The 26,550-nt window shown below is 38.1% G+C and overlaps 2 protein-coding genes across 2 annotated transcripts; both read left to right on the top strand.

Annotated features, from left to right (window-relative positions):
- Nucleotides 1-488: 488 nt before the first annotated feature.
- On the top strand, nucleotides 489-10,791 carry LOC138812075 (olfactory receptor 6K3-like). The gene is made up of 3 exons (XM_070000014.1): nucleotides 489-1,416; nucleotides 3,446-3,462; nucleotides 10,741-10,791. Exons 1-3 carry the CDS (start codon nucleotides 489-491, stop codon nucleotides 10,789-10,791), a joined length of 996 nt encoding a protein of 331 aa, XP_069856115.1.
- A 9,168-nt stretch (nucleotides 10,792-19,959) lies between these two features.
- LOC138812139 (olfactory receptor 6K3-like) lies at nucleotides 19,960-20,925 on the top strand. Its single transcript, XM_070000063.1, has one exon. It carries the CDS (start codon nucleotides 19,978-19,980, stop codon nucleotides 20,923-20,925), a length of 948 nt encoding a protein of 315 aa, XP_069856164.1. The 5' UTR covers nucleotides 19,960-19,977.
- The last annotated feature ends 5,625 nt before the right edge of the window (nucleotides 20,926-26,550 follow it).

Consider the following 26,550-nt stretch of genomic DNA (forward strand, 5'->3'; position numbering starts at 1 on the left):
CAGCTTAATAACTTGGGGGAGCATCTATAGGGCTCTTTAAACACAGGATCATGCCACCTGCAAAGAGGGATAGTTTTACTTCTTCACCTTTGTGTTTCTCTTGCCTATTGATATTGCTAGGAATTCCAATACTATTTGGAAGAGGAGAGGAGAGAGGGAACATCCTTGTCTCATTCCTGATTTTAGAGGAAATGATGTTAGATTATCACCATTAAATATAACAGTGACTGTAGGTTTGTCGTATACAGCCCTTATTCCTCAATATATTGAGGAATGTTATTGAGAAAACTTACTTAATCACCTATTGGGAAGTTTTGCAACAACAGTCATCAAGGAGATCAGTCTGTAGTTCTCTTTCTTGGATGGATCTCTATTGGTTTTGGGAATGGGTATTATGTAAAGACTCTTCTTCATCTGATTCTCATACAAACCAATACATCTTAATTTTTTACCTTTCAGCTAAAAAGTGCACTATCTTTTCTCCCACAATGGTCAACACTGCTGAGACTACGGTGAAAAATAATCGCACTACAGCAGTGACAGAGTTTCTCTTCTCTGGATTCCCCCGACTTGAAGATGGTAGCATCTTCTTCATTCCTTTGTTCTTCATTTACATGTTCATTGTTGTTGGGAATCTCATTGTGTTTTTTGCAGTCAGGATGGATACTCGTCTCCACAATCCCATGTATAATTTCATCAGTATTTTCTCATTTTTGGAGATCTGGTACACCACTGCCACAATTCCCAAGATGCTCTCCAACCTCATCAGTGAGCAGAGGACCATCTCCATGATTGGCTGCCTCTTACAGATGTACTTCTTCCACTCCCTAGGAAATTCAGAGGGGATTTTGCTTACCACCATGGCTATTGACAGGTATGTAGCTATCTGTAACCCTCTCAGGTACCCAACCATCATGACACCACGCTTGTGTGCTCAGCTCTCTGCGGGTTCCTGTATCTTTGGCTTTCTTGTGTTGCTCCCAGAGATTGTATGGATTTCTACATTGCCCTTCTGTGGCCCCAACCAAATCCAGCAGATCTTCTGTGACTTTGAACCTGTACTGCGCTTGGCCTGTACAGACACATCCATGATTCTGGTTGAAGATGTGATCCATGCTGTGGCCATCATCTTCTCTGTCTTGATTATTTCCATCTCTTATATCAGAGTTATCACTGTGATCTTGAGGATTCCCTCTGTTGAAGGCCGTCAGAAGGCTTTTTCCACCTGTGCAGCACATCTTGGCGTCTTTCTGATGTTCTACGGCAGTGTGAGTCTCATGTACCTGCGTTTCTCTGCCATTTTTCCACCAATTTTGGACACAGCCATTGCACTAATGTTTGCTGTTCTTGCTCCATTTTTCAACCCCATCATCTATAGTTTGAGAAATAAGGACATGAAAACTGCAATTAAGAAACTTTTCCTCCCAAAAAAATCCTTACATCATCAAGCTAATGCCAATTCATGAATACTTCTCACTGTAGATGCTCCTCTAGCATTCTAAATCATATTTGCATATAATTCATTCATTCTTACAATGATATTTTGACTATCACAGTTCTTGTTTTCATACACATATTTATTCTGCTTACGCATGTTTTTAAGATAATATGTAGTACCTGTCTAGTCTTAGACATGTGTACAAAATGTAGAAAAGAGATAAAATGATTATATCCATAAAATGTATTTTTGTGAGATTTTATTTTATTAGCTTTTCACAAAAGTTTTATGTCTTAGGTATTACATAACCATTAGTAGCAACTACAGATTATAAAATATAGTGGTTCCCACTCTGGAAAGCAGTGTGGAAGTTCCTCAAAAGACTCCACATAGACCTCCCCTTATGACCCAGCAACCCCACTTTTGAGCATTTACCCAAATGATCACAAACAAGGCCATACCAAAGTTACCAGCACAACCATGTTTATTGCAGAATTATTTACCATAGCTAAGATAGGGAACCAACCCAGATGCCCCTCAGAGGATGAATGGATCAAGAAAATGGAATATATATATAATGGAATTCTATGCTTCCATCAGAAAAAATGGCATTGCCTCTGTTGTTAGGAAATGGAAAGTCTTAGAAAAAATTATATTGAGTGAAATAAGCCAGGCCCAAAGAAACATAGGTCCCATGGGTCCCATGGTTTCCCTTCTTTGCAGTGACTAATATATGTCTAGGACAAGCAGAGATGGTCAAAGGCCATGTGCATACAACCACAAGGGATAATGTTAAGCAAAATGTACCCCAAGACAGGGACACAAGAGGTTTTATGTTTTTTTTTTCCTGCTAGTGTTTTTTTAATATATATTTTTTTATTGTGAAAATAAAAAGTACAGAGGGGTTACAATTACAACCAAAGTTGTAAAGTTCGTTTTTCGACATAACGACTTGTACATCTCATTGTTGCAATGAGTCCTCCTGTATCCCTGTTTTAACAATTTGTTTTTTCCCTTCCTTTCCACATATACCAACATCATATATAGTGAAAGCAGGGGTTATACCACGGGGGAGGGACATACAAGGCAACAAAGACATAATCTTATAAATATGTTAGAAACAATCGCATGAAAGATCTCTCTTTTTTTTTTTTGGTCAGTCGTGGGGCTTGAGCTCTAGACCTGGGAGCTGTCCCTGAACAATTCCCTGCTAGTGTTTTTAATGTATTTAAAATGTATTAAGCGATTCTTTTGTTTCTATTGTAGGTTCTTCTGTTTTCACTGGATTTGATGCCTGTGTTCTGCATCTTGTATATACATTTTTGTCATTTTGGGAGGGGAAGGTATATTGCAGAATGCTTAAATGGGAATGTAAGCTGACCCATTGTGATGCCAAGATGTACAAGATACTATATTGAAAAACGAATGTTACAAAGTTCGGGGGAGTAGGACGAGTTGGGGAGGCAGGGAAGGAAGTGATGGTAGGGGGAAAATAAAGGAGGAGGTAACAATGCTTGCTATGAAATGTACTCATTACCCTACTTATGTAACTGTAACCTCTCTGTATATCATTTTTACAATAAAAAATTACGAATAAAAAAATAAATACAAGATCATGTCATCTGCAAAAAAATAAAAATAAAATAAATAAAATATACTGGTTCCAAAACTTACAATGTAGAAGCGATTATATGTATTTTTTAATTTAATTTTATTTTATTTGTGAACATAATGTACAGAGGAGTTACAATTACATGGGCAGGATAATGCATACATTTCTTACCAAGCACTGCAGCCTCCTCCTTTGTTTACACTTCACATCCCATCCCAGCCTCCCCCCTCCACCCCATCCCAATCCTATTCCTCCCCCCCCCACCCCCCCGCACTGACATTGTAAAGCTCGTTTTAGACATGACAACTTGTACTTCTCATTGTTGCAACAGGTCCACCTGTATCCTTAAACAACTGGTTTTTCCCCATCTCCTCCACAAGTTATACTGACATCAAATATAGTGAAAGCAGGGGTTATACTGTGGGGGAGGGACATACAAAGCAACAAAGAGATAATCTTATAAATGCGTTAGAAACACATGCATGAAAGAAAAAAAAACATTAAAATACACATCTAAGGGTTCATTTTCCTGACATCACATTATCTGACCTTTTCCGCTTGACTCATACATATACTAGATACTACAAATAAGGCAAACCATGGGACCTATGTTTCTTTGGGCCTGGCTTACTTCACTTAATATATTTTTTTCCAAGTTTTTCCATTTCCTAAGAAATGGGGCAATGTCATTCTTTCTGATGGAGGCATAGAATTCCATTGTGTATATATACCACATTTTCTTGATCCATTCATCTACTGAGGGGCATCTGGGTTGGTTCCATATCTTAGCTATGGTAAATAATGCTGCAATAAACATAGTTGTGCTGGTAGCTTTAGTGTGGGCTTGTTTGTAAACATTTGGGTAAATGCCCAAAAGTGGGATTGCTGGGTCATAGTGGAGTTCTAAGTGAAGTCTTTTGAGGAACCTCCATACTGCTTTCCAAAGTGGTTGAACAAGTTTACATTCCCACCAACAATGAAGTAAAGTTCCTTTCTGTCCACATCCCCTCCAGCATCTGTTGTTGTTAGAGTTCTTGATTTTTGCCGTTTTAACTGGAGTGAGGTGATATCTCAATGTTGTTTTGATTTGCATTTCTTTTATGGCTAGGGATATTGAACATTTCTTCATGTGTCTATTGGCCCTCCTTCTTTCTTCTTCAGAGAAGTTTCTCCTTAAGTCTTTTGCCCACTTATTTATTGGGCAGTTGTTTCTTTCAGGATTTGTTGTTGGGGGGTTTAATTTTTTGAGTTCCAAGTATATTTTAGATATGAGACCCTTGTCCATTGTATGGCTAGTAAAGATCTTCTCCCACTCTGTGGGTTTTCTATTGATCTTGCTAGCTATGTCATTTGCCCTGCAGAAGCTCTGCAACTTTATGCAATCCCATTTGTCCAACCTTTCTTTGATTTGTTGTGTTTCCGGGTCTCTATTCAGAAAATTTCGGCCTGAGCCAAGGAGACCTAGGGTTTCTCCTATTCCATCCTGTAATGTTTTCAGAGTGTCTGCTTTGACTTCAAGGTCTTTGATCCATTTGGAGTTGATTCTGGTGCAGGGTGATATATAAGGATCTAGCTTAAGTTTTCTACATGTAGTTAACCAATTTTGCCAGCACCATTTACTGAAGAGGTTGTCTTTCTTCCATTCTATTGTTTTAGCTCCCTTATCGAAGATTAGATGGCTATAGGTCTGTAGGTTCATTTCTGGGTTTTCAATTCTATTCCATTGGTCCTGAGGTCTGTTGTTATGCCAATACCAAGCTGTTTTGATTACTATGGCTTTATAGTAGAGTTTGAAGTTTGGTATTGATATTCCTCCAGCAGTGTTCTTTCCGTTGAGGAGCGTTTTTGCTATTCGGGGTCTTTTATTTTTCCATATGAATTTTTGGATTGCCTCTTCTATTTCCTTGAAGAATGAGGTTGGAATTTTGATACGTATTGCATTGAATTTGTAGATAGCCTTGGGAAGAATTGCCATTTTCACAATGTTAATCTTTCCAATCCAGGAGCATGGGAGGTTTTGCCATTTTTTAAGTTCTGTGTTGATTTCCTTTTTTAAGATTTTACAGTTTTCATCATAAAGGTCCTTCACTTCTTTAGTTAAGTTAATTCCTAGGTATTTTATTTTTTGTGGGGCTATTACAAATGGTGTTGCTTTCCTAATTTCAGCCACACTTTTCTCATTGTTGGCATACAGAAAAGCCATTGATTTTGGGGGGTTAATTTTATAACCTGCTACTTTGCCAAAGTTTTGAATCAGGTTGAGTAATTTGGGAGTTGAGTCTATGGGATTCTTTAAATACAAGATCATGTCATCTGCAAAGAGGGAGAGTTTTATTTCTTCTTTCCCTATTTGGATCCCCTTTATGTCTGCATCTTGTCTTATTGCTGTAGCTAGGCATTCTAATACTAGATTGAAGAGAAGTGGAGAGAGTGGGCATCCTTGTCTTGTTCCTGAGTTAAGAGGAAATGGCTTTAGTTTTTCACCATTGAGTATAATGCTGGCTGTAGGTTTGTCATATACAGCCTTTATTGTATTGAGGAATGTTCCATGGATTCCTAATTTTTCCAAAACCTTCATCATAAAGGGGTGTTGGATCTTGTCGAATGTTTTTTCTGCATCTATTGAAATAACCATGTGGTTCTTATTCTTGCTCCTGTTGATGTGATGAATAATATTAATTGATTTGCGTATATTGAACCAGCTTTGCATCCCTGAAATGAATCCTGTTTGATCATGGTGTATGATTTTTTGGATGAATTGTTGAAGTCGATTGGCCAAAATTTTGTTGAGAAGTTTTGCATCAATGTTCATCAAAGAAATGGGTCTATAATTCTCTTTCTTTGATGAGTCCCTGCCTGGTTTTGGGATGAGGGTTATGATGGCTTCATAGAATGTGTTCGGTAGTGAGCTTTCTCTTTCAATTTCATTGAAGAGTTGGAGGAGTATTGGTGTGAGCTCTGCTTTGAAGGCCTTGTAAAATTCCGCTGTAAAACCGTCTGGTCCTGGACTTTTCTTAACTGGGAGGTCTCCTATTGCTGTTTCTATTTCAATGCTTGATATGGGCCTGTTGAGCTGGTTTAACTCATCTTGGTTTAGTTTTGGCATGTCAATATTTGCTAGGAAAAGGTCCATTTCTGTCAAGTTCTCAAACTTATTAGCATAAAGTTTTGAGAAGTATTCCCTTATAATGTTCTGAATCTTGGTTGTTTCCGTGGTGATGTTTCCATTCTCATCTCTGAGTTTATTAATTTGGGTGTGTTCTCTCCTTTTTCTGATAAGATTTGCTAAGGGTCTGTCAATTTTGTTAAGTTTTTCGAAGAACCAACTCTTTGTTTTGTTGATTCTTTCTATAGTTTTTTTGCATTCTAATTCATTTAATTCTGATTTAATTTTGATTATTTCTTTCCGTCTACTGGATTGGGGTTTATCTTGCTGCTCTTTTTCAAGGAGGTTTAGATGTGTCATTAAATTGCTAGTTTCAGATCTCTCCAATTTGTTGATGTAGGAGCTCAGAGCTATAAACTTGCCTCTGAGTACTGCCTTTGCTGTGTCCCAGAGGAGCTGGTAATTTGTGTGTTCATTTTTGTTGAAAAGCATGAACATTTGAATTTCCTTTCTAATCTCTTCCATGACCCACTCTTGGTTCAGCAGTGTGTTGTTCAGCCTCCATGTGATACCGGACTTTCTTTGGTGGCTTTTGGTGTTGAGTTCTAATTTTATTCCCTTGTGGTCAGAGAGAATGCAAGGTATAACTTCAATGTTTCTGAATTTAGACAAGTTTGCTTTGTGGCCTAAAATTTGGTCTATTTTAGAAAACGTTCCATGTGCTGCTGAGAAGAACGTGTATTCTGATGCTGCTGGGTGAAATGTTTGGTAGATGTCTGTTAAGTCTAGTTCATCTATGCAGCTGTTTAGATCTGCGGTTTCTCTGTTGAGTTTTTGCCGAGTTGATCTATCTAGTGGGGAGAGTGGTGTGTTAAAATCCCCAGCAATTAATGTCTTTGGATCTATATGGGATTTGAGGGAAAGTAGTGTTTCTTTGATAAATTTGGGTGCTCCATTGTTTGGTGAATAGATATTTAGAATTGTAATATCCTCCTGAAGGAGAGATCCTTTAATTAGTATGTAGCGACCTTCTTTATCTCTTCTCACGATTTTTAATTTGAAGTCTATTTTATCTGATACTAGGATTGCAACTCCCGCCTGTTTATGGGGGCCGTTTGCTTGGTAGATTTTGTTCCAGCCTTTAACATTGAAAATGTGTTTGTTTTTATGGGCAAGATATGACTCCTGCAGGCAGCAGATAGAAGGGTCTTGTTTTTTAATCCAACTAGACAGTCTATGTCGCTTAATTGGAGAGTTCAGTCCGTTAACGTTAAGAGATAGGACTGAGAGGTATTTGGGAGTTCCTGCCATGTTATCCACCTTCTTGGGGGCTGCGAAAACTGGGTTCTTCCTAAGGTTCTTGGATTCTCAGTTTGGGTGCAGTTTCTTGGCCTTTGTTGCGGTCTTGTTGGTTTTCTATGTGTAGGATATCTTTAAGAATCTTTTGTAGGGCTGGTTTGGTGGAGATGTATTGTTTCAATTTTTCTTTGCTATGGAAGGTTTTTATTTGGCCTTCAGTTATGAAGGAGAGTTTAGCTGGGTACAGTATTCTTGGTTGATAGTTGTTTGTTTTTAGGGCATGGCATACATCATTCCAGGCTCTTATTGCTTTGATTGTCTCTGCTGAGAAATCTGAGGTAATTCTAATTGGTTTCCCTTTATAGGTGATTACCCTTTTCTCCTTGACAGCTTTAAGGATCTTTTCCTTGTTCTGAGTTGATCCTGTGTGGATTATAATGTGACAGTGGGATGTCCTATTCTGGTCTGGTCTATTTGGGGTTCTAAAAGCTTCTTGTATCTGAATAGGCCTATCTTTTTGTATGTTTGGGAAGTTCTCTGCTAGGATCCTGTTAAACAAATTTCCTAGACCATTAACTTCTGTTTCTAGGTGCTCCTCTACACCCATTATCCTTAGATTAGGCCTTCTGATGGTGTCTTCCAGGTGTTGGATAGACCTATCATATTTCTTGGACTTGTCTTGGATGGTTGTATGTTCTTTCTCTATAATATCTAGGCTGTCTTCAATCCCTGAGATTCGATCTTCTGCATGGTCTAACCTGCTGTCAAGACTCTCTACTTTGTTTTTTATCTCTTTTCCTTCTAATTGGTCAGCTTTCATGGCTTCAAATTCTTTGTTGAAGCTCTGTTTTAGGTCTTGTATGAATTTCTTTACTTCCTTAATTTGGTGTTCAGTGTTTGTTCTCAAATCACTTAGTTGATTGGTTATGGTTTCTTTGGACTCCCATTCCTTCTGTTGGGTTCCATTCAGCATTCCCTTTGTGGTCTCCCTGACTTCCTTCAGCTCTTTGTTAATGGATTCCATGAATGCCTTTAGTGATCTTTGTGTATTCTCTACCTGGTCTCTCAATTCCTGAATTACTCTTTGATTAGCTTCCTCCCGTCTGTGGGATTCCTGCAGTTCTCTTTCTTCCCTTTCGTGGGAATCCTGCAGTTCTCTTTGAGTGTTCCCAGCCTGCTCACGCCATTCCTCCCTTTCTCTTTGAGTATTCTCAAGTTGTTCACGCAAATCCTGTATCAGTTTTTGAGTAGCTTCCTCACGCTTATGATATTCCTGTATAAACTTCTGGGATGCCTCCTCTCTCTCCCTATCACGCTCATACAGAGTCCTTTGTAAGTTGTCAAACTTCTCATTTATCATGGTTGCCACCAGTGTTTGTAGGGCTATTTGGAGACTCTCCTCTGGGTTGTTCATTATCTGATCTGACCCCTGATTATCAAGATTGGGAATTGAGAAACCCGAATTTGCCATTTTTCTTGTGTTTTTCCAGCTTACTCTGCCCATTTGAGATGAAAATAGCACCAGTTTTGTGCTAGAACACTATCTTAAGGCAACCATCAACCAACGTTTGCATTTTTACAGTCAATAGTCTACAGATACAATCTAGTTCAACAGATACATCTATTCAACATCAAACAACTATATGTTAATGGGTTTCGAACCACAGAGAAGAATTTGGAAAACCAGAAATTTTTAGGGTTAGGGAGAGATGTGGGTAAAAAATAGGAATAGATTGGTGTGGGGAGGCACAGGGAGAGTTAACTATGTCCTAATCGCAATACAGGAAATAGGTTGGGTAGGATGCAAGTAGAGAGAGAGAGAAAAGGAAGAAAGGGAAAGGGAAATGAAAAGAGACTAGAAAAAAATAGAAACGTAAAAATTAAAATTATTATGGAGATTAAAAGACCATCTATTTAGAGAGGAATGTGAGTATATTAATAGAAGGGTAGGGACATAGAGGAGAAGTGAAAAACTTAAGAAAATGCTTAAAATATTATATAGGTATAAAGAGGTAGTACTGCTATTAAGGAATTTAAGTCTCAGAGGTTTTGAATTGAGTAATAAATTTGTGGATTAAGTGTGTACACAATGGGGGATAGGGTCTACTAGTTAACTACGGGTTTATCTGAGGATGTGCAGGACAAGAGTTAAGTCACATACAGAAGACCAAAAGGTGAAAAGGATTAGAAAGGGAGAGAAAAAGATCAGAAGTTCAGTAGAGCTAGACAAAAAAAACAAAAAGATAGTTAAGAAAGAAAGAAAGAGAGAAAGAAGACAAGAAAAGAAAGGAAAACGCACATTCATGTATTCCTAAAATAAAAATTATAAGAGGAAAAAAAAAGTTACTGGAAAACAATTATTTTTTCAAAAAAGGCAAAAATTAAAGATTAATAAAATTTTTAGAAAAGGAAAAAAAATTATATATATATATAAGGTACCAAAAAAAAGAAAAAAAGAGAAAAAAAAAGAAAAGAAGAGGAAGAGAAGAAAAAAAAAGTTATTTGATTTTTTTTTTGATTTTTTGGGAGGGGTGGGAAGAATCCTGTATCTCCCTTTTGTCTGTAAACAGCCTCTTGTTGGAGTCTCTAGTCAGCTTGAGGTCCTGTGGCTTGATTGGTTTCTTAAGTCAGTTTGTTCGAACAGGCAGAAAAATGCTCTGCTTTACCCAAGATTTTGAGATCCCCCTCCCAGATTAGTTTACTGGGAGGGTGATCTGCTTTGAGAATCCCAAAAGAGGGGGATGCAGTGGTAAGGCTAGGTTCTGGGTAGAGTTGAGGCCTTTCAACAATCAGTAGCTTTTTCCTGGGGCTATTTTGTGAAAAAAAAAAAAACAAACTCACAGAGCCCAGCCTGGAGCGTTCTCAGGGTTTCTGTTTTTCAATTGATTGTTGAGGCTGCTAGAGGGAGGGGCAGCCTTTTGCTCTGGTTACCCAGTGAGGAAAGCCACTCCAATGGCTGGTGCCTGAGCTGGGTGACTTTTCCCTGGATGGAGCCGAGTCTGGCAGGTCACTTCGCCACTGTTAAGTTCTTGTGACCTGCTAAATGACTCATTTTATTCCAAGGCCTGGGTTGGAGCTGGCAGCTCCTCCGAGGTTTGTCGGTATCCAAGATGGAGATCACTGGTGCTGGGGGGGAGGGGTGGCCTTCCCTCCTCTGCTCCCTGAGAAGGAGTGAGGACGTCGGGCTTCTACTAAGGTCGAGTCTTGGATCCTGGGTCGTCTCTGGTCTGCGAACTGCAGGATGAAGATGTCCGCTCCTTGTCGGTTCTTGCTGGTGTTGAGTAGAATCCTCTAGCCCTCTGCGCCTGGCTCCTTCGTCCTGGACTCTCTGTGTGAGCGCTCAGGTATGGCCCCGGCTGCGTTCTCCGCCGCGACCCTGCCACCGCCGCCGTGGCGGCAGCTGGCAGGCGCTCAGATGTGTCTTTTTGCCTTGGCTTCCCCTCTCTTGTCTAACTCTCTGTCCTGTGATGGCACACTTGGTGTGATTCTCTGGCTTAGGACTGTTCCCTGGAACTCTAAAGCTGCTTTCTATGCGAGAGCTTGTTCAGATTCCAGCTTCTCCTCTGCCATCTTCCCCTCCATTCCGATTATATGTATTACATTGGTGCCATATAATAACTTTGTGACATTGTATAAGTTATCAATCAAATTGTCTGTATCTTTCTATATTCTAAAAAGTCATATAATTTAAAATAAGTTTAATATGATACTCATAAATTAATATAAATATAAAATGGATTACTCTATTCTGGGCCTAGAAAATAACACAGAAATAGGTTATTCAAATAACTTCTGTGAATAAGTTATTTAAATCTTATGTTCTATGAATAATACAAAACAAGTTCAATATAAATCTTAGCTGCTAAAACCTCCCATGCTCCTGGATTGGAAAGATCAACATTGTGAAAATGCCAATACTTCCCAAGGCTATCAAATTCAATGTGATGCCTATCAGTATTCCAACCTCATTCTTCAAGGAAATAGAAGAGGCAATCCAAAAATTCATATGGAACAATAAAAGACCCTAAATAGCAAAAATGATCCTTAACAGAAATAAAAATGCTGGAGGAATATCAATACCAAATTTTAAACTTTACTACAAAGCCATAGTAATCAAAACAGCTTGGTACTGGCACAAGAAGAGACCTCAGGACCAATGGAATAGAATTGAAAACCCAGAAATGAACCTACAGACCTATAGCCATCTAATCTTCGATAAGGAAGCTAAAAAAATAGAATGGAAGAAAGACAGCCTCTTCAGTAAATTGTACAGGGAAAATTGGTTAATCACTTATAGAAAACTAAAGCTAGATCCTCATATATCAATCACCCTGCAACAGAATCAAGTCCAAATGGATCAAAGATCTCAGAGTCAAAGCAGACACTCTGAAAACATTACAGGATGGAATAGGAGAAACCCTAGTTCTCCTTGGCCCAGGCGGAAATTTTCTTAAAAGAGACCCAGAAACACAATAAATCAAAGAAAGGTTGGACAAATGGGATTGCATGAAGTTGTAGAGCTTCAGCATGGCAAAGGACATAGCTAGCAAGATCAATAGAAAGCCCACTGATTGGGAGAAGATCTTTGTAAGGTCCCCTCCTGGCTGTCCAGCAGACTCCACCCTCCTCGCAGCAAAGTCTCCACCCAGTACCTGCATTACCTAGACAACTGGGACACCTGGAAGGGGTCACATCTGCATCTGCTGAGGTCATGTCTGAATTTGATGTGGCCACACCCTTCTCTGCCCATACCCTAGATAAGGCCTAGTGCAGGCCCAGATGCTCTCTCTCTGCTCTTTTCTAGCTCTCAGCTTTTTCCTTCTCTTCTTTTTCCCAGCTCCCTTCTCTTTTCTAGCTCTCTCTCTGCTCTTTTTTTAATTTAATTTAATTTTATTTATGAATATACTGTACAGAGGGGTTACAATTACATGGGCAGGATAATGCGTACATTTCTTACCAAGCATTGCAGCCCCCTCCTTTGGTCTCTCTCTGCTCTTTTCTAGTTTTTTTTCTCTCTTTCCCAGCTCTCTCTCTTTCCCAGCTCTCCCAGCTCTCTTTCCCAGGCCTTTCCCCACCGCAAGGAGGACCAAGATGGCCTGGTGCCAGCCTGAACGATGAATAAACCTACCCCTTACCTGAATACCACGTGCGTGGTGCTGTTCTTAACTTGGCTACCTCTTTTTAAAAAAACCTAACAATCTTCACTAGCCATACAATGGATACGGGTCTCATATCTAAAATATACTTGGAACTCAAAAAGTTAAATCTCCCAACAACAAATCCTCAAAGAAACAACTGCCCAATAAATAAGTGGGATAAAGACTTAAAGAGAAACTTCTCTGAAGAGGAAATAAGAATGGTCAATAGACACACATGAAGAAATGCTCAACCTCCCTAGCCATAAAAGAAACGCAAATCAAAACAACATTGAGATTCCACCTCACCCCAGTTAGAATGCCTATCATCAAGAACTCTTATAACAACAGAGGGTATGTGGACTGAAGGGAACCCTACTGCATTGTTGGTGGGAGTATAAACTTGCTCAAGCACTTTGGAAAGCAGTATGGAGGTTCCTCAAAAGACTCCACATAGAGCTCCCCTATGACCCAGCAATCCCACTTTTGGGCATTTACCCAAATGATCCCAAACAAGACCATACTAAAGCTATCAGCCAAACTATGTTTATCACAGCCTTATTTACCATAGCTAAGATATGGAACCAACCCAGATGCCCCTCAGTAGATGAATGGATCAAGAAAATGTGGTATGGGGGGGCAGGGGGGAGAAGGATTGGGAGGGGGGGAGGGGGGAGGCTGGGAAGGGATGTGAAGGGTAAACCAAAGGAGGAGGCTGCAATGCTTGGTAAGAAATGTACGCATTATCCTGCCTATGTAATTGTAACCCCTCTGTACAGTATGTTCACAAATAAAATAAAATAAATTTAAAAATGTGGTATATATACACAATGGAATTCTATGCCTCCATCAGAAAGAATAACATTGACCCATTTGTTAGGAAATGGAAAGACTTGGAAAAAATTATATTAAGTGAAGTAAGCCAGGCCCAAAGAAACATAGGTCCCATGGTTTTCCTTATTTGAAATAATTAGTAAATATGTGGGACAAGCGGGAAAGCTCAGATAAGATGATGTTAAGTGAAATGCACCTCAAGATAGGGACACAAGTGGTTTTTTCTTTCTTGCTATTATTTCTAATGTATTTATAAGGTACCATGTGATTTTTTTGTTGCTTTGTATGTCTCTCACCCATGGTATAACCCCTGTTTTCACTGTATTTGATGTTGGTATAATTTGGGGAGGTGAAGGGAAAAAACAAAAGGCTGAAATAGCCATACAGATTGACCCACTGCAACAATGAGATGTACAAGACACTATGTTGAAAAATGAACTTTACAATTTAGGCAGGGTTGGGGGTATAGTGGGTGGGAGTGAGGGGGTGAGGGTTGTAGTTGTGGAGGTGGGAGTGACAGGATTGTAGGGAAAAAACAAAGGAGGAAGCAACAATGCTGGAAAAGAAATGTACTCATTACCTTGCTCAATTAACTGAAACAATAGTTTCACAATAAAAAACTTACTTAACAAAATGTAGCTGTTATTGTTTAACAAGAATCCTCACCATTGTGGTTGAATACTTAAATAATGTTATAACAGTAATATATTAAAAACAAAATCACACAATTAAGAATATGTACATGTGATTATAATTCATAATGGGGTTTCTACTATTCTTTCTGCCAAATATAACATAGTCTTCATTTTATTTTAACCATTTTATCTAAATTCATCAAACCTAATTGAATTAAACTATTTGGGTAAAAGCAGTCTCAAATACATTCAGAAGAGATAGATAGATAGACAGACAGACAGAAAGACAGACAGATAGAGAGACAGATACATAGATAACTCTTGCTTTCATTGTTATGACCTTTGAGAAGTATTCTGTGCATTGTCACAATTAACCTATCAATTTCAAATGTAGATACCTGTATGTAACAATGGAGTTGAAACTTACCTATTTAAATTTTCTTCCATAAACTTAAGACCATATAAACTCTTAGGTACTTTACTGAAAATTATTAAGACTATTACAATGAAGAATAAAATATGTATAAGATTTCCCAGAGACTTCAAGGATAATGTTTTTAATACCTCGGTATCATGTATCCCACTCTTCTCAAGTACAGGAAAAATGTAACAAGGTTCCTGTTTGCCTATAATATCTAAGCACCATTGACATCTGCCTACTGTTGAGTCCACAGGGCACCAAAGACATATGTTTAAAAATTATCAGCAATTGGAGAGCAAAGAAACAAAGACAGAAGGCAAAACATTATTGTCTTGGGGGATAAAAGGAGTTGTCTCAGTTGATTCCCAAAGCTAAAACATTTCTTAAGTAGGAATGCTATTGAGAGTCAATGAGGGAAGTAGTTATCTACCAGATATTGCAAGAGGAAAGAAAAGAGGAGAACCTAGAAATTAACTGGGTGAAATTTTGCCCATGAATTGTGGAGGAAATAGGCAAAGTCTGGAAAAGTTATGATCTACTTAGGAACTCAGGATATAGAGAATGTAGCAAAGTACCTGGTGAATTTCCCAGCCGATGCTGGGAATCAGCTTTATTCTGAGAACACAGCACATACATAGAATTCATCTCAATATATACAGATAAAGCTTGAAAAAGCACCATCCTGTCATGAGAGATATCTTGAATAAACTTGACATAGAAAGATCCTTTCTCAACATAATAATAGGTATGTATGATATATCTATAGCACACATGGGAAAAAGAAAACATTAATTTTATAATCAGAAATGAGACAAACATGCCCACTCTCTCCATTCTTTGTTATTATTATAATTTTAACATATTATTATAATTTTAACATCATTAAGTAGTTGTACAATGGAGTTGCAATTCAACATATCAGTTTATGAATACAATGAATTTTGATCAGTGTCACCCGTCCCTCATTCTTCCCCATCTCTCACAACCCCATCTATTCCCTCAATTTTCCTAGTTCCATTTTCACATATATATGTTGATTATCATGACTCTACTCTCATTCTTCCTCTCTTTATTCTCCATTCTTATTCAATATAGTGTTAAGATTCTTAGCCAGAGCAGTAAGACAAGAGAAAGAAATAAAGGAGATACAAAAAGGAAAGGAAGAAATCAAATTACCAATGCTTGAAGGTGGTATACTCTTATATCTAAAAGACCCTACCACCGCACCATATGGGATATGATAGACACTTTTAGCAATGTAACAGAATACAAAAATCAATTTACAAATTGGTAGCTTATCTATTTACCAATAATGACTATGCTAAGAAATAAACTAGAGAAACAATCCCTTTCACAGTAGCCTAAGAAAATCCCCTAGAGAATAAACTTAACTATGGAGGTGAAAGATCTCTACAATGTAAATCATAAAACACTGAGGAAATAAATTGAATAAAAATTAAGAAAAAGACTTCCCATGTTCATGGATTGCAAAATTAACACGATGAAAATAGATGACTAGCTTACTAAGAGTGATCTTACAACCCTATTCAATCCCCACCAAAATCTAAATGATGTTCAAAGAAAAAAAAATTCTAAAATACACATGGGAACATAGAAGACCACAAATTGCCAAGGCAATATTGACAGAGCAAATGCTGGGTGTATGACAATACCTGATCAAATTACACTACTGAGTCATAGAAACAGATGGATGAATGGAAGAAGATTCATGGAACAAAAGGAACACAAATGACCCCATTCAGATACAATCATCTGGTTCTCAATAAACATGGCAAGAATATATACTGAAGAAAAGATATGATGTCAACAAACAGTACTATGAAAACTGAGTAAGTAGAAAATTAAAACTAGATCACTAACTCTCACCCTTACAAAAATCAATGATGAAAGACCTTAATGGAAGACCTAAGTCTTTAAAACTACTAGAGAAGAACGTAGACACAGGCATAGGCAATGAGTTTCTAAATGAGACCCAATAGTTCAGGAAACAAATGCGATTACACCAAATTAAAGAGTTTCTTACAGTAAAGAGTACAGAAATAATTAACAGCACTAAAAGAGAACCCATAGACTGGGAGAGCATCTTTACCAACTATTGACTGGATATGAACATATTAAGTGAAATCAGCCAGATTCAGAAAGACAAATACTGCTTTTCTGTCCTATATGGAATCTTGACCTAAAGATGAAGAAAGACATAAATATAAAGAGTTTATATAAAAATAAATAAGGGTTGGCCAGCAGAAGGTGGAAGAAGGAAAGTAAGGGTGATATAGGGGAGTTGAAAAGAATCAAATTACATTATATGCTATGCACAGTTGAAAATGTTATAATAAAACCAATTATAATTTCAAAAATAGAATAAGAAGAACAGAGGTATGAAGTAGTACTTGAGGGAATGAATGTGGTCAAAGCCAATTACATATGTATTTATGGTAATACCACAATGAAACTTCTTTGCATAATCAATATACACTCTCGAAGTCTTTCCATAGCTGTGTGTTCATGTTAGATGAGCAGGAATTCTTTAAATAAGCTCAAGTCAGCTCAGGAACCACAGGGACAATACTGAAAATACAAAAGAAAGGAATTTACTGTATGTAAGAAGATGAACACAATGAGGAAAATTAGATATTAAACTTTGACCAGAAAAATCTTTTTGGTGATGTTATTTTTATGTTTGTTTAATTTTGTTGAAATCAAGCCTCAAAATGTAGCCCAGACAGTCCTTTTGCCTCCTGGGTGCTGGATTTACTAGGTGTTGATCTGGAATTACAATGAGAGGAGAAAGAATTAATTAGCCTCAGGAGAGACGAACATCCCCACCAGAGTATAGGCGAAGAATCCCGTATAGAACCTACTTCCCCTTCCTGCTTTTCCTGGGTTACCTGTGAGGTGACTATAAATCCCCCTTTGGAGAAGCTGAAGGGAAATCAAGGATGCAGAATCCCACACACTGAGGAGTCTCTTTGACAGAGGTAAGTGTGGATGACTGATGTTTCTATTACTATACTTATCATGTGCAAAGATAATTTGGACATATATGAAACAAGATACCACATTTATGAGCCCATCTTCTGACATTTAGGTCATTTAGTCTATACTTGGATAGGACGATCATTAAAATGAAGTGCCATGCAATCTGTTTCTAACATTATTTATGGATACGTGAGAGTGTCCTACATTAGTTATATCTATACCCAATTCTAAATTATTTGACACTGACCATTTCTTCCACAAGACTGTGACAAGTATTTCCTTGAAAGAGGAAGTCTGAATTTATGGAAGTCAAAACAAGTAAGCTGAGAATGGAGTGTAATAAACAGTAGTCATATAGCAAATCAAGCATGATAGTACTAAATTTTTGAGTGTTACTATATTCCTAACATTATTTTAAACACCATACACTTTCATACATATGGTTAGAGCAGCTGAGTGTCTGAAGGTGGAAGTGTTCTTCTAGAAGGGTAGTGCATAGATTTAAATTCTAATTTGGTACTTTTCTGGCTAAGGATTACCAAACAAGTTACCTAACCTGTTTGTCTAAATGTGCTCATCTGTAAAATGATGATAGCAATTTTATCTCATGAGAGGATTATGTGCATTAGGTGAGCAATATATTCTAATACTTAGGATAGTGTCCATAGCAGTGAAACAAAAATTGCTATGCTATATAATGTACTAAGTATCAGTACTACTATTGTTATGAAATGTTCCCTCATTATCAAAAACTTCATGAGCTCATACTAATTTTTTCTCCACGTATAAATAGAGAATTTAAGGCAGAGTAATTTGATAAGCCATAGAACGTGAAGGTAGCAGAGAGGATGCAAAGGCTGGCAGTTTTTCCTAACATCAGACTTTTATCCAGTACTATATCTTGCTTATGTGTAAGGAGAGAGGGCAGAGGAGGAAAGCTATGCATACTGAAGTCAGCAGAAGTAGCACACCAAAAGCTCTGTAAGTAATGGGATTGCAGGAGAATGTGCAGTCAGGAATGCTAGGAGGTGATGCTAGAGACATTTAAGAGTCAAGAATGCTGTTTTTTAAAGTCGACGGGGAAGGGGGTAAGTTGTAGAAAAACCATTTAGAGGACATGGAGCTGTAGCTTCAAAGTGATAGAGCACTAGCCTTGAGCAAAAAAAGTTCAGGAACAGTGTCCAGTCCTTGACTTCAAGCCCTGTGACAAGAACAACAAAAAAGTTTAGACGTGTTACTAGTTAAAATCTGGCAAATGAATGACATACCAATGGAGAATATAAAATTATGAGCAGTAGCAATGCAGTAGGATCCCAGGGAAAATATGCGTTTTAAGTAGAGTTTAAGAGGACATAATTTAATATAAGAAAGGGTAGGAAATGGGATATAAATAAAAATAAGTAAAACAAGAGTCAAAGCCAAAGGCAGACCTACTTCAGAAAACCATCAGGATACCACACCATTTGAAAATGGAGATGTGGCAACATAGGAGAAGAATGAACTGCAACCAGTGTCAGGGCTGAGAAGAAAAGCATCCAAGTACTATCAGTAGAATGTCAGGGGAGAGAGTACAGAACAAAGCATGAAAGGAAAATGAGAAACAGGGTGAGTTGATTTTACCACTCCTTGGAGAAGTTTCCTTTCGAGTCCTATTTGAACTGCTGGGTATGGTGGTGTACTCTGTAATCTCATCACTAGAGAGGCAAGAAGATCTGAAATCCAAGAACAGCGTGGCCTCCTTAGAGAGTCCCAAGTCAGCTGTGGCTGCATATAGAGAAGCAAAAAGACCCAAAGCTGAAACAAACACAGTTCAACTCCCTCTGTGCTGTTTTAAATCACACACACACACACACACACACACACACACACAAACACACACACACACACACACTTTTTTAAAGTGATGGAGATTTGGAGAAATTAAGTAATTCTCCAAAAGACATCTAGATGGTTGAGAGACTGGTCCAGGATTTTAATGTCAGTTCCAGGTTTATATTCCAATTCCCTTGAACCTATGCATCCAAAGAGACAGTCCAATTGGGCAGTCAACAAACAGAACATTTATTTTACCATTTCTGTTTTATGCCTTTAGTTTAAAATTTTATTATTATCATGCAATAATTCTTATGTCATACAGTTGCTTATAATTCTTATTGTTTATTATCATACTTCTTATTATATATCATTGTGGTACAGATATTATAACATTAGCATGCACAACAACTACAGATGACTAGTGATTAAACTAAAATAATGTAATTTTTGTACCAATAAAACATCTGGAAACCTCTAATTCTATAATTGGGCTTCTGATGAGTAAGAGAGGAAGAAAATGACCAAATGATAATAAATATGGACAAATAGGGAGGGAAACCTCCAGGTTTCTCCCTGTTATTTCAAGGTATTGAATGTGCATATGATTTATTTTCTCCTCCACCTGCCATGAGCTGGAGGGAGTGAGTCCTCTACTTCATACACAGGTAGCTGTTCAAGGGACATGGAAAATGGAAGCCTCTCAGCAGTGACTGAGTTCATCTTCACTGGGTTCCCACAGCACAAAGAAGTGAGTCTCCTCTACTTCTTCCCTCTACTTTTCATCTATATTTTTATTGTCATTGGGAATCTACTGATCTTCTTTGCTGTCCGGCTGGATACACATCTCCACAACCCCATGTACAACTTTATCAGTATCTTTTCCTTTCTGGAGATCTGGTACACTACTGCCACCATTCCCAAGATGCTGTTCAACCTCGTCAATGAAAAGAAGGCCATCTCCATGACCGGCTGCCTCCTGCAGATGTATTTCTTCCACTCACTGGGAAACACAGAGGGGCTTTTTCTGACCATCATGGCTATTGACAGATACCTTGCCATCTGCAAACCTCTTCGCTATCCAATGATCATGACCCCTAAGCTATGTGCTCAGCTCTCTGCTGGCTCTTGCGTCATCGGCTTCCTCGTCCTGCTTCCTGAGATCGTGATCATTTCCACACTGCCCTTCTGTGGGTCCAACCAAATCCATCAGATATTCTGTGACTTGGTTCCTGTGCTAAGGTTAGCCTGTACGGACACTTCCATGATTCTGATTGAGGACGTGACCCACGCTGTAGTTATTATCATTACGTTTCTCATAATTGCTCTATCTTACATGAAAATTGTCTCTGTGATCCTGAGAATTCCCTCTGCTGAGGGGAGGCAGAAGGCTTTTTCTACATGCGCTGGTCATCTCACAGTCTTCCTGATATTCTTTGGCAGTGTGTGCCTCATGTATCTGCGCTTCAATGCCACCTATCCCCCAGTTTTAGATACAGCCATTGCAGTCATGTTTAGCGTGTGCGCCCCGTTTTTCAATCCCATCATTTACAGTCTGAGAAACAAGGACATGAAAAATGCAATTAAAAGACTCTTCAGTGTTCGAAGAGTGTTGAGCACAGCCAGAGATTAATTCTGAGCCACAGGTTCCCTTTCGTTATTCACATATTTCTTTCACAGGGTATAGCAGGACATTTATCTGTAACTAGCCTTTTATCACATTGAAACTTTTGTCCTCTTGATCTATTATCTGAGTATAAGCCCCATGATCAGCAAAAAAGAAAAAAATCTATTAATACCCTCTGCGTTATCATTTGGAAACTTGCTGTGTGTATCATTAGAAACCTTATTTTGTGTTTAAGTGACTGTTGTTTCTTTCCTCTGGAATATTGTAGTTAAAGAAACATGGCTCACCATTTTGGGGACTATAACAGCAGAGCTTGTTCTTTAGAAATAACCTTGTGCTCTGAGGTCATATATCTCATTAAGGCAATAGGTCATGGAAAATATTCTGTTTAATTATGGATCAAAGATTACCTGATTAAGTACACCCAGAAGTAGACATCAAAGAAAAATCTAAAATAATATTTAATTGAATTATACTTTCATTTGCAGTTATTAAGTTAACCCTTCAATATGGCAATAAGCAAGCATACTTAGTAAGATTATTAAGATTGCCAGATGCAGTCAAAAATAACAATATAAAAGTGTTTATAATACAGAATAGGCAATACCATTTAGTATACACTGATAGGAATTTTAGTTATTGTTTGCCTTCCTGGGCTATACAGCTTCACTTACCTATTTATAATTACAAGTCTTCCATATGTTAATTTTGAAAAACAGCTTTCAAAATTTATGATTCATTTAATTTTCTAGCTACATAAGTCTAAACACTTTCCTGATCTTTCCATATCTACTACCATGTCTATTACCTTAATTTAATTTTCTAGCATAATATGCATAACCATTCCAGTTGTCTCTATAAAACACTAGTGAATCAGGCATGGTGGCTCATGTCTGTGATTCTAGCTACTTACGAGACAGAGATCAACAGGATCAAGAATCAAGGCTAAACCAGGCAAAAAGTTGTCAAGATCCCACATCAACCAAGAAAAGACTGGGTACAGTGTCACACATATATTATTCCAGCAATGTGGGAGGTATATAAGGAGGATTGCAGTCCTGTCCAGCCTGGGGGAGGGGGAAGTAAGACCCTATTAAAAAGTAACTAATGTAAAAAAAAAACTGGATGTATCTAGTTCAAGTGATAGAGGGCCTGCCTATCAAATGAGAGGTCCTGTTTTCAAATCTTTGTATTACTAAAGAAAAAAAATCAAAACAACTGGGGAAGGTGGGAAGGTGGCTCAGTGGTAGAGCACTTGCTTTGCATTCATGAGGCCCTGGGTTCGATTCCTCAGCACCACATAAGCAAAAAGAAAAAAGCCAGAAGTAGCGCTGTGGCTCAAGTGGTAGAGCGCTAGCCTTGAGCTGAAGAGCTGAGCCCAGAGTTCAGAGTTCAGGCCCAGAGTTCAGGCCCCATGACTGGACCCTCCCCCCCCAAAAAAATCAAAACAACAAAAATAACCCTAAACCAGATGGCCATTTCTGAGAAAATGAGCAGTATAAACAAAGAAGGAAACAAATACTGTTGAATGAAATTTACTGTTTGGAAACATTTTGAAGGGAAGGGAGCAATAATTAATAGAACTCTAGAATATCACTGACCTAGAAATTAGCTAGCCTACATATTCCTTTCCTAGTTTTCATTTAGTGAAAGGCATGCTAAGTAAAATTAAGATACCCTAGCTTCAGAAGTTCTACCTTAGGATCCCATAACCAACAGATCAAAAGACACATTCATGATTGCTCAGGGACTATAGACTTTGACTGCACTCATTTTTAACATAAGAATGAGACTTCTAAATCTTATGAGAAAAGCATGAAAATGAAATGAATAATAATAAACAAAGTTGATATGGGGAACCTTCTATATGACTATAAATTTAATTCCTATATAGTATTTTAAGCTGTTTCCAGACTAAATTGATTTTGATAATTACAAAAATAGACAAGAAACAAAAATCCTATCTGGCCCTGCCCCTATATTATACTTGACCAAGAGCTGAGCTCCATGGCCTCATGGTAACCTCCTCAGGAAATCAGTATTTTTCCTATGGGCAGCCATAAATGAACACCAATATGCCAGCATTCCTGAGTTTTCAGAAACCTGAGTTGGAATGGACCTACCTACAGAGTAATCATGCAATTCAGTATTTGCTATAATGCACAACTGTAGGACCTGTACAAAAATCTAATTGCACATACTGTATCCAAATAGTTGAAAAAGAGAGACTCAGGCAGACAGACCAACAGACAGCAGAAGAGAAAAGAGAAAAAAGGAGAGAGGAGAAAAGGAAAAGAAGAAAGAGGGGTAGAAAGAAAAAAAGGGACAGGAAAAGGGAAAGGGAAGAGAGGTAGGAGATTGGGGAGGAGATGGGAAGGGGGAAAAGAGAAGAGGAGCAAAAACCTGTTTCTTTTATTACTAGAAGATGTTAAGGAAGGCATGCACAATTCTGCATAATTCAAACAGAATACTCCTCCATATATAATAATTACGAACTTGAAGATCTAATTTAAAAATATACAGTTTGGAGGTGGTATTATTACAAACCAGAATAAATAATTAAGATACAGAATGATCTTATATTTGTTGATTAATTCTTAAAAAAAAAAAAGCACTCCCAAAGTGGGGAGCATGTGGTAATGTGTGCCTTCTGTGCTCTGAGATGGATGGAGAAAGTATACGTGCTTTTCCTTGGTGTTCCAATTTCTCAGTATTTATTAGAAGACTAATCCATGGGTCATTTGCCTTTGAGAATCCTAGGTAATTCATTTACAAACATTTTAGAACCATCATAAGGTAATCCAAACTGGGCATGAACTACAAATTCAAGAAGCCTTAAAAATATTCAGAAAGGATGAAGGAAACATTTTATGGGTTAACCTTAATAAAAATCATTCAAGATATAATTGTGAAATCACTGAAGAGGCAGTGATTATGGTATGGAATCTACTTTTTTATGACAATCCTGGGGTTTTAAGTTAGGACTTCTTGCCTCATAGTTAAGTACTCTACCAGTTTAGTTTCACCCCTAGCCCTTTATTCTTTAATTGTGTTTCAAATAATATCCTTTTTGCACATAACAGCCTTGGACCTCGATCTTGCAATGTATGCCTCCTGTATAGCTGAGATCACAAATGTGACTCACTACTTCCAGATTATTCTTTGAGATAAGTCTCATTAACTTTATTCCTAGGCTGGCCTTAAATTGTGATCCTCCTATTTTGGCCTCCCAAATAGCTGAGATTATAGGTATAAGACACCATATCAGTCAAGATATATATTACTTTTAAAGTAGCACTGAGTTGAATTACAAGTAGAAGTAATAAATCCAGAAGACACGGGAAAATCTATTTAAAATGTTAAAGAAAATAACTCACAACACAAATTTGAGTACTCTATGAACTAATTTTATGTGTGTGTGTTTGTGTGTGTGTGTGTGTGTGTGTGTGTGTGTGTGTGTGTTATTACTAGGGCTTAAACTCAGGATCTAAGCATTGTCCCTTAGCTTTCTTTTAATATGTTTTTTATTGTAAAAATACTGTACAGAGGGGTTACAGTTATATGAGTAAGGTAATGAGTACATTTCCTATCAACCATTGTTTTTCCCTTTGTTTTTCCCTTACCATTCTTTCCTTCCCCACCTCCCCAACTTCTCCCTCTTCTCCCCGCCTCAAAGTTGTAAAGTTTGTTTTCAACATAGTGTCTTGTACATCTCATTGTTACAATGGGTCAACCTATATCCTTATTTTGGAGTTTTGCTATTTCCCTTTCCCTCCCTGAATTAGAGAAGTGTATATTCAAGATTCAAGGCAACAACATCAAATACAGTGAAAACAAGGATATACCATGGGGGCGAAACATACAATGAAACAAAAAATATCACATGGTACATTAAAAATGTTAGAAACAATAGCAAGAAAGAAAAAAGATATTTGTGTCCCTATCTTGGGGTTCATTTTGCTTAACATCATCTTATATAGTCATATGTACATAGCTTTTGGCCTTTTCTGCTTGCCCTACACATGTACTAGTTACTGCAGATAAGGGAAACCATGGGACCTATGTTTCTTTGGGCTTGGCTTACTTAATATAATTTTTTTTGTTCAAGGCTAGTGCTCTACCACTTAAGCCACAGCTCCACTTCCAGCTTTGTTTCTTTTGTTTTTAACTTTTTGTTTTTTTGGTGGTTAATGAAAAGTAGAATTTCATGGACTTTCATGCCTTAGTTGCCTTTGAATCACAATCCTCAGATCTCATTAGCCTCCTGAATAGCTGAGATTATAGGTGTGAACCACCAGCACCTGACTGAACATACTTCTATTAAAAATTATAAGATAAGGTGATCCAGAGGAAGATGGTGGAGGAGAAGCTAGAGGCTAAACAAACTCTCGCATAGAAAGCAGTTTTAGTATTCCAGTGAACAGTCCTAGGCTAGGGAATCACACCAAGTGTACCATCACAGTACAGAGAGTTTGGCCAGAGAGGAAAAATCCAGGCAGCTTGGTTAAGAAGACAGATCTGAGCACTTGTTGGTGTCTGCCACAACAGCACCATATCAACAGAGAAAGTCCAGGCCAAAGGTGCCAAATGTTGGGTGCGAGCAGATTCTACTCACTGCCAGCAAAAACTGACAAGGAGCAGAAATCCTGCTGATCACAGATCATGGGCAGCCCAGAGACTGGTGGGAGTACACCCAAGACATTCTCACTCTTTCTCAAGGAGCAGTGGTAGGAAGGTAGCCCTTCCCCCACCACCAGAGAAGAACTCCATCTTTGATACTGACAAAGGTCTGGCCTGAGCAAATAGCTCCAATTCAGGCTTTTGAAGACAACAATAAGAGCCATTCAACAGGTCACAGGAACCTGACCTGCTCTGCTCACTTATACCCAGGAGAAGTTGCCCTTCCCAGGCAGAGAAAGCTCCATCCTGGAGGAGTGACTTTCTTCACTGGGTAAACAGAGCCAGAGGCTGCCCTCCCCACTGCAACCTAAGCTGCAGACTCAGCAGCAGGAGGGGTAAAAGAAAAACAATTGAAACTCAGTAAAAATAAATCCTGAGAATGGCTGATAGTCTTCAACCCTATCCACAACCTAGCCTCATCACAGCAACTCCAAGCCAGAGGAAGCAGCCATCTCCCTCTTTTGTGATACTCAAAGCAGATCTCCCTCCCACTGAACTAGCCTGAGAGGAGGATCACAAAGTCCTGGGTAAGGCAGGCCTTTGCCTGCTCAAACAAACTGACTTAAGAAAACAATCAAGCCACAGGAAAACTAAACACTACAAGCAAACCAGAGACTCCACCAAGAGACTGGTTATGGACACAGGGGAGATACAAGATTCACCCCCCTCCCCAAATCAAAGAACTCTTTTTTCTACCTAATTTTTAAATTTTTAAAAAAAATTGTTTTCTATTTTTGTCTTTTCTTTCACAATTTTTAATTTAGATGTATGTGGGGGGGGTGTTTTTATTTTTGTTTTTTTTTTATCTCTTTTTAACTTTTTGGTCCTTTTTTTTCTTTGCCCATTAATCTAGAGTTGTTTTTTTTATGTTGAATTAGAATGTATCTGTTGAAATAGATTGTATCTGCAGCCATTTTGACAGTGTCAATCAATCTGCAAGAACAGGACTCT

The sequence above is a fragment of the Dipodomys merriami genome, unplaced genomic scaffold (genome assembly GCF_024711535.1).
Source record: "Dipodomys merriami isolate MVZ:Mamm:240054 unplaced genomic scaffold, mDipMer1.0.p SCAF_56, whole genome shotgun sequence".
Classification (NCBI taxonomy): domain Eukaryota; kingdom Metazoa; phylum Chordata; class Mammalia; order Rodentia; family Heteromyidae; genus Dipodomys; species Dipodomys merriami.

Coding starts and splice junctions, on each gene's coding strand:
- LOC138812075 (XM_070000014.1), top strand. CDS start 489: ATGGTCAACACTGCTGAGACTACGGTGAAAAATAATCGCACTACAGCA.
- LOC138812139 (XM_070000063.1), top strand. CDS start 19,978: ATGGAAAATGGAAGCCTCTCAGCAGTGACTGAGTTCATCTTCACTGGG.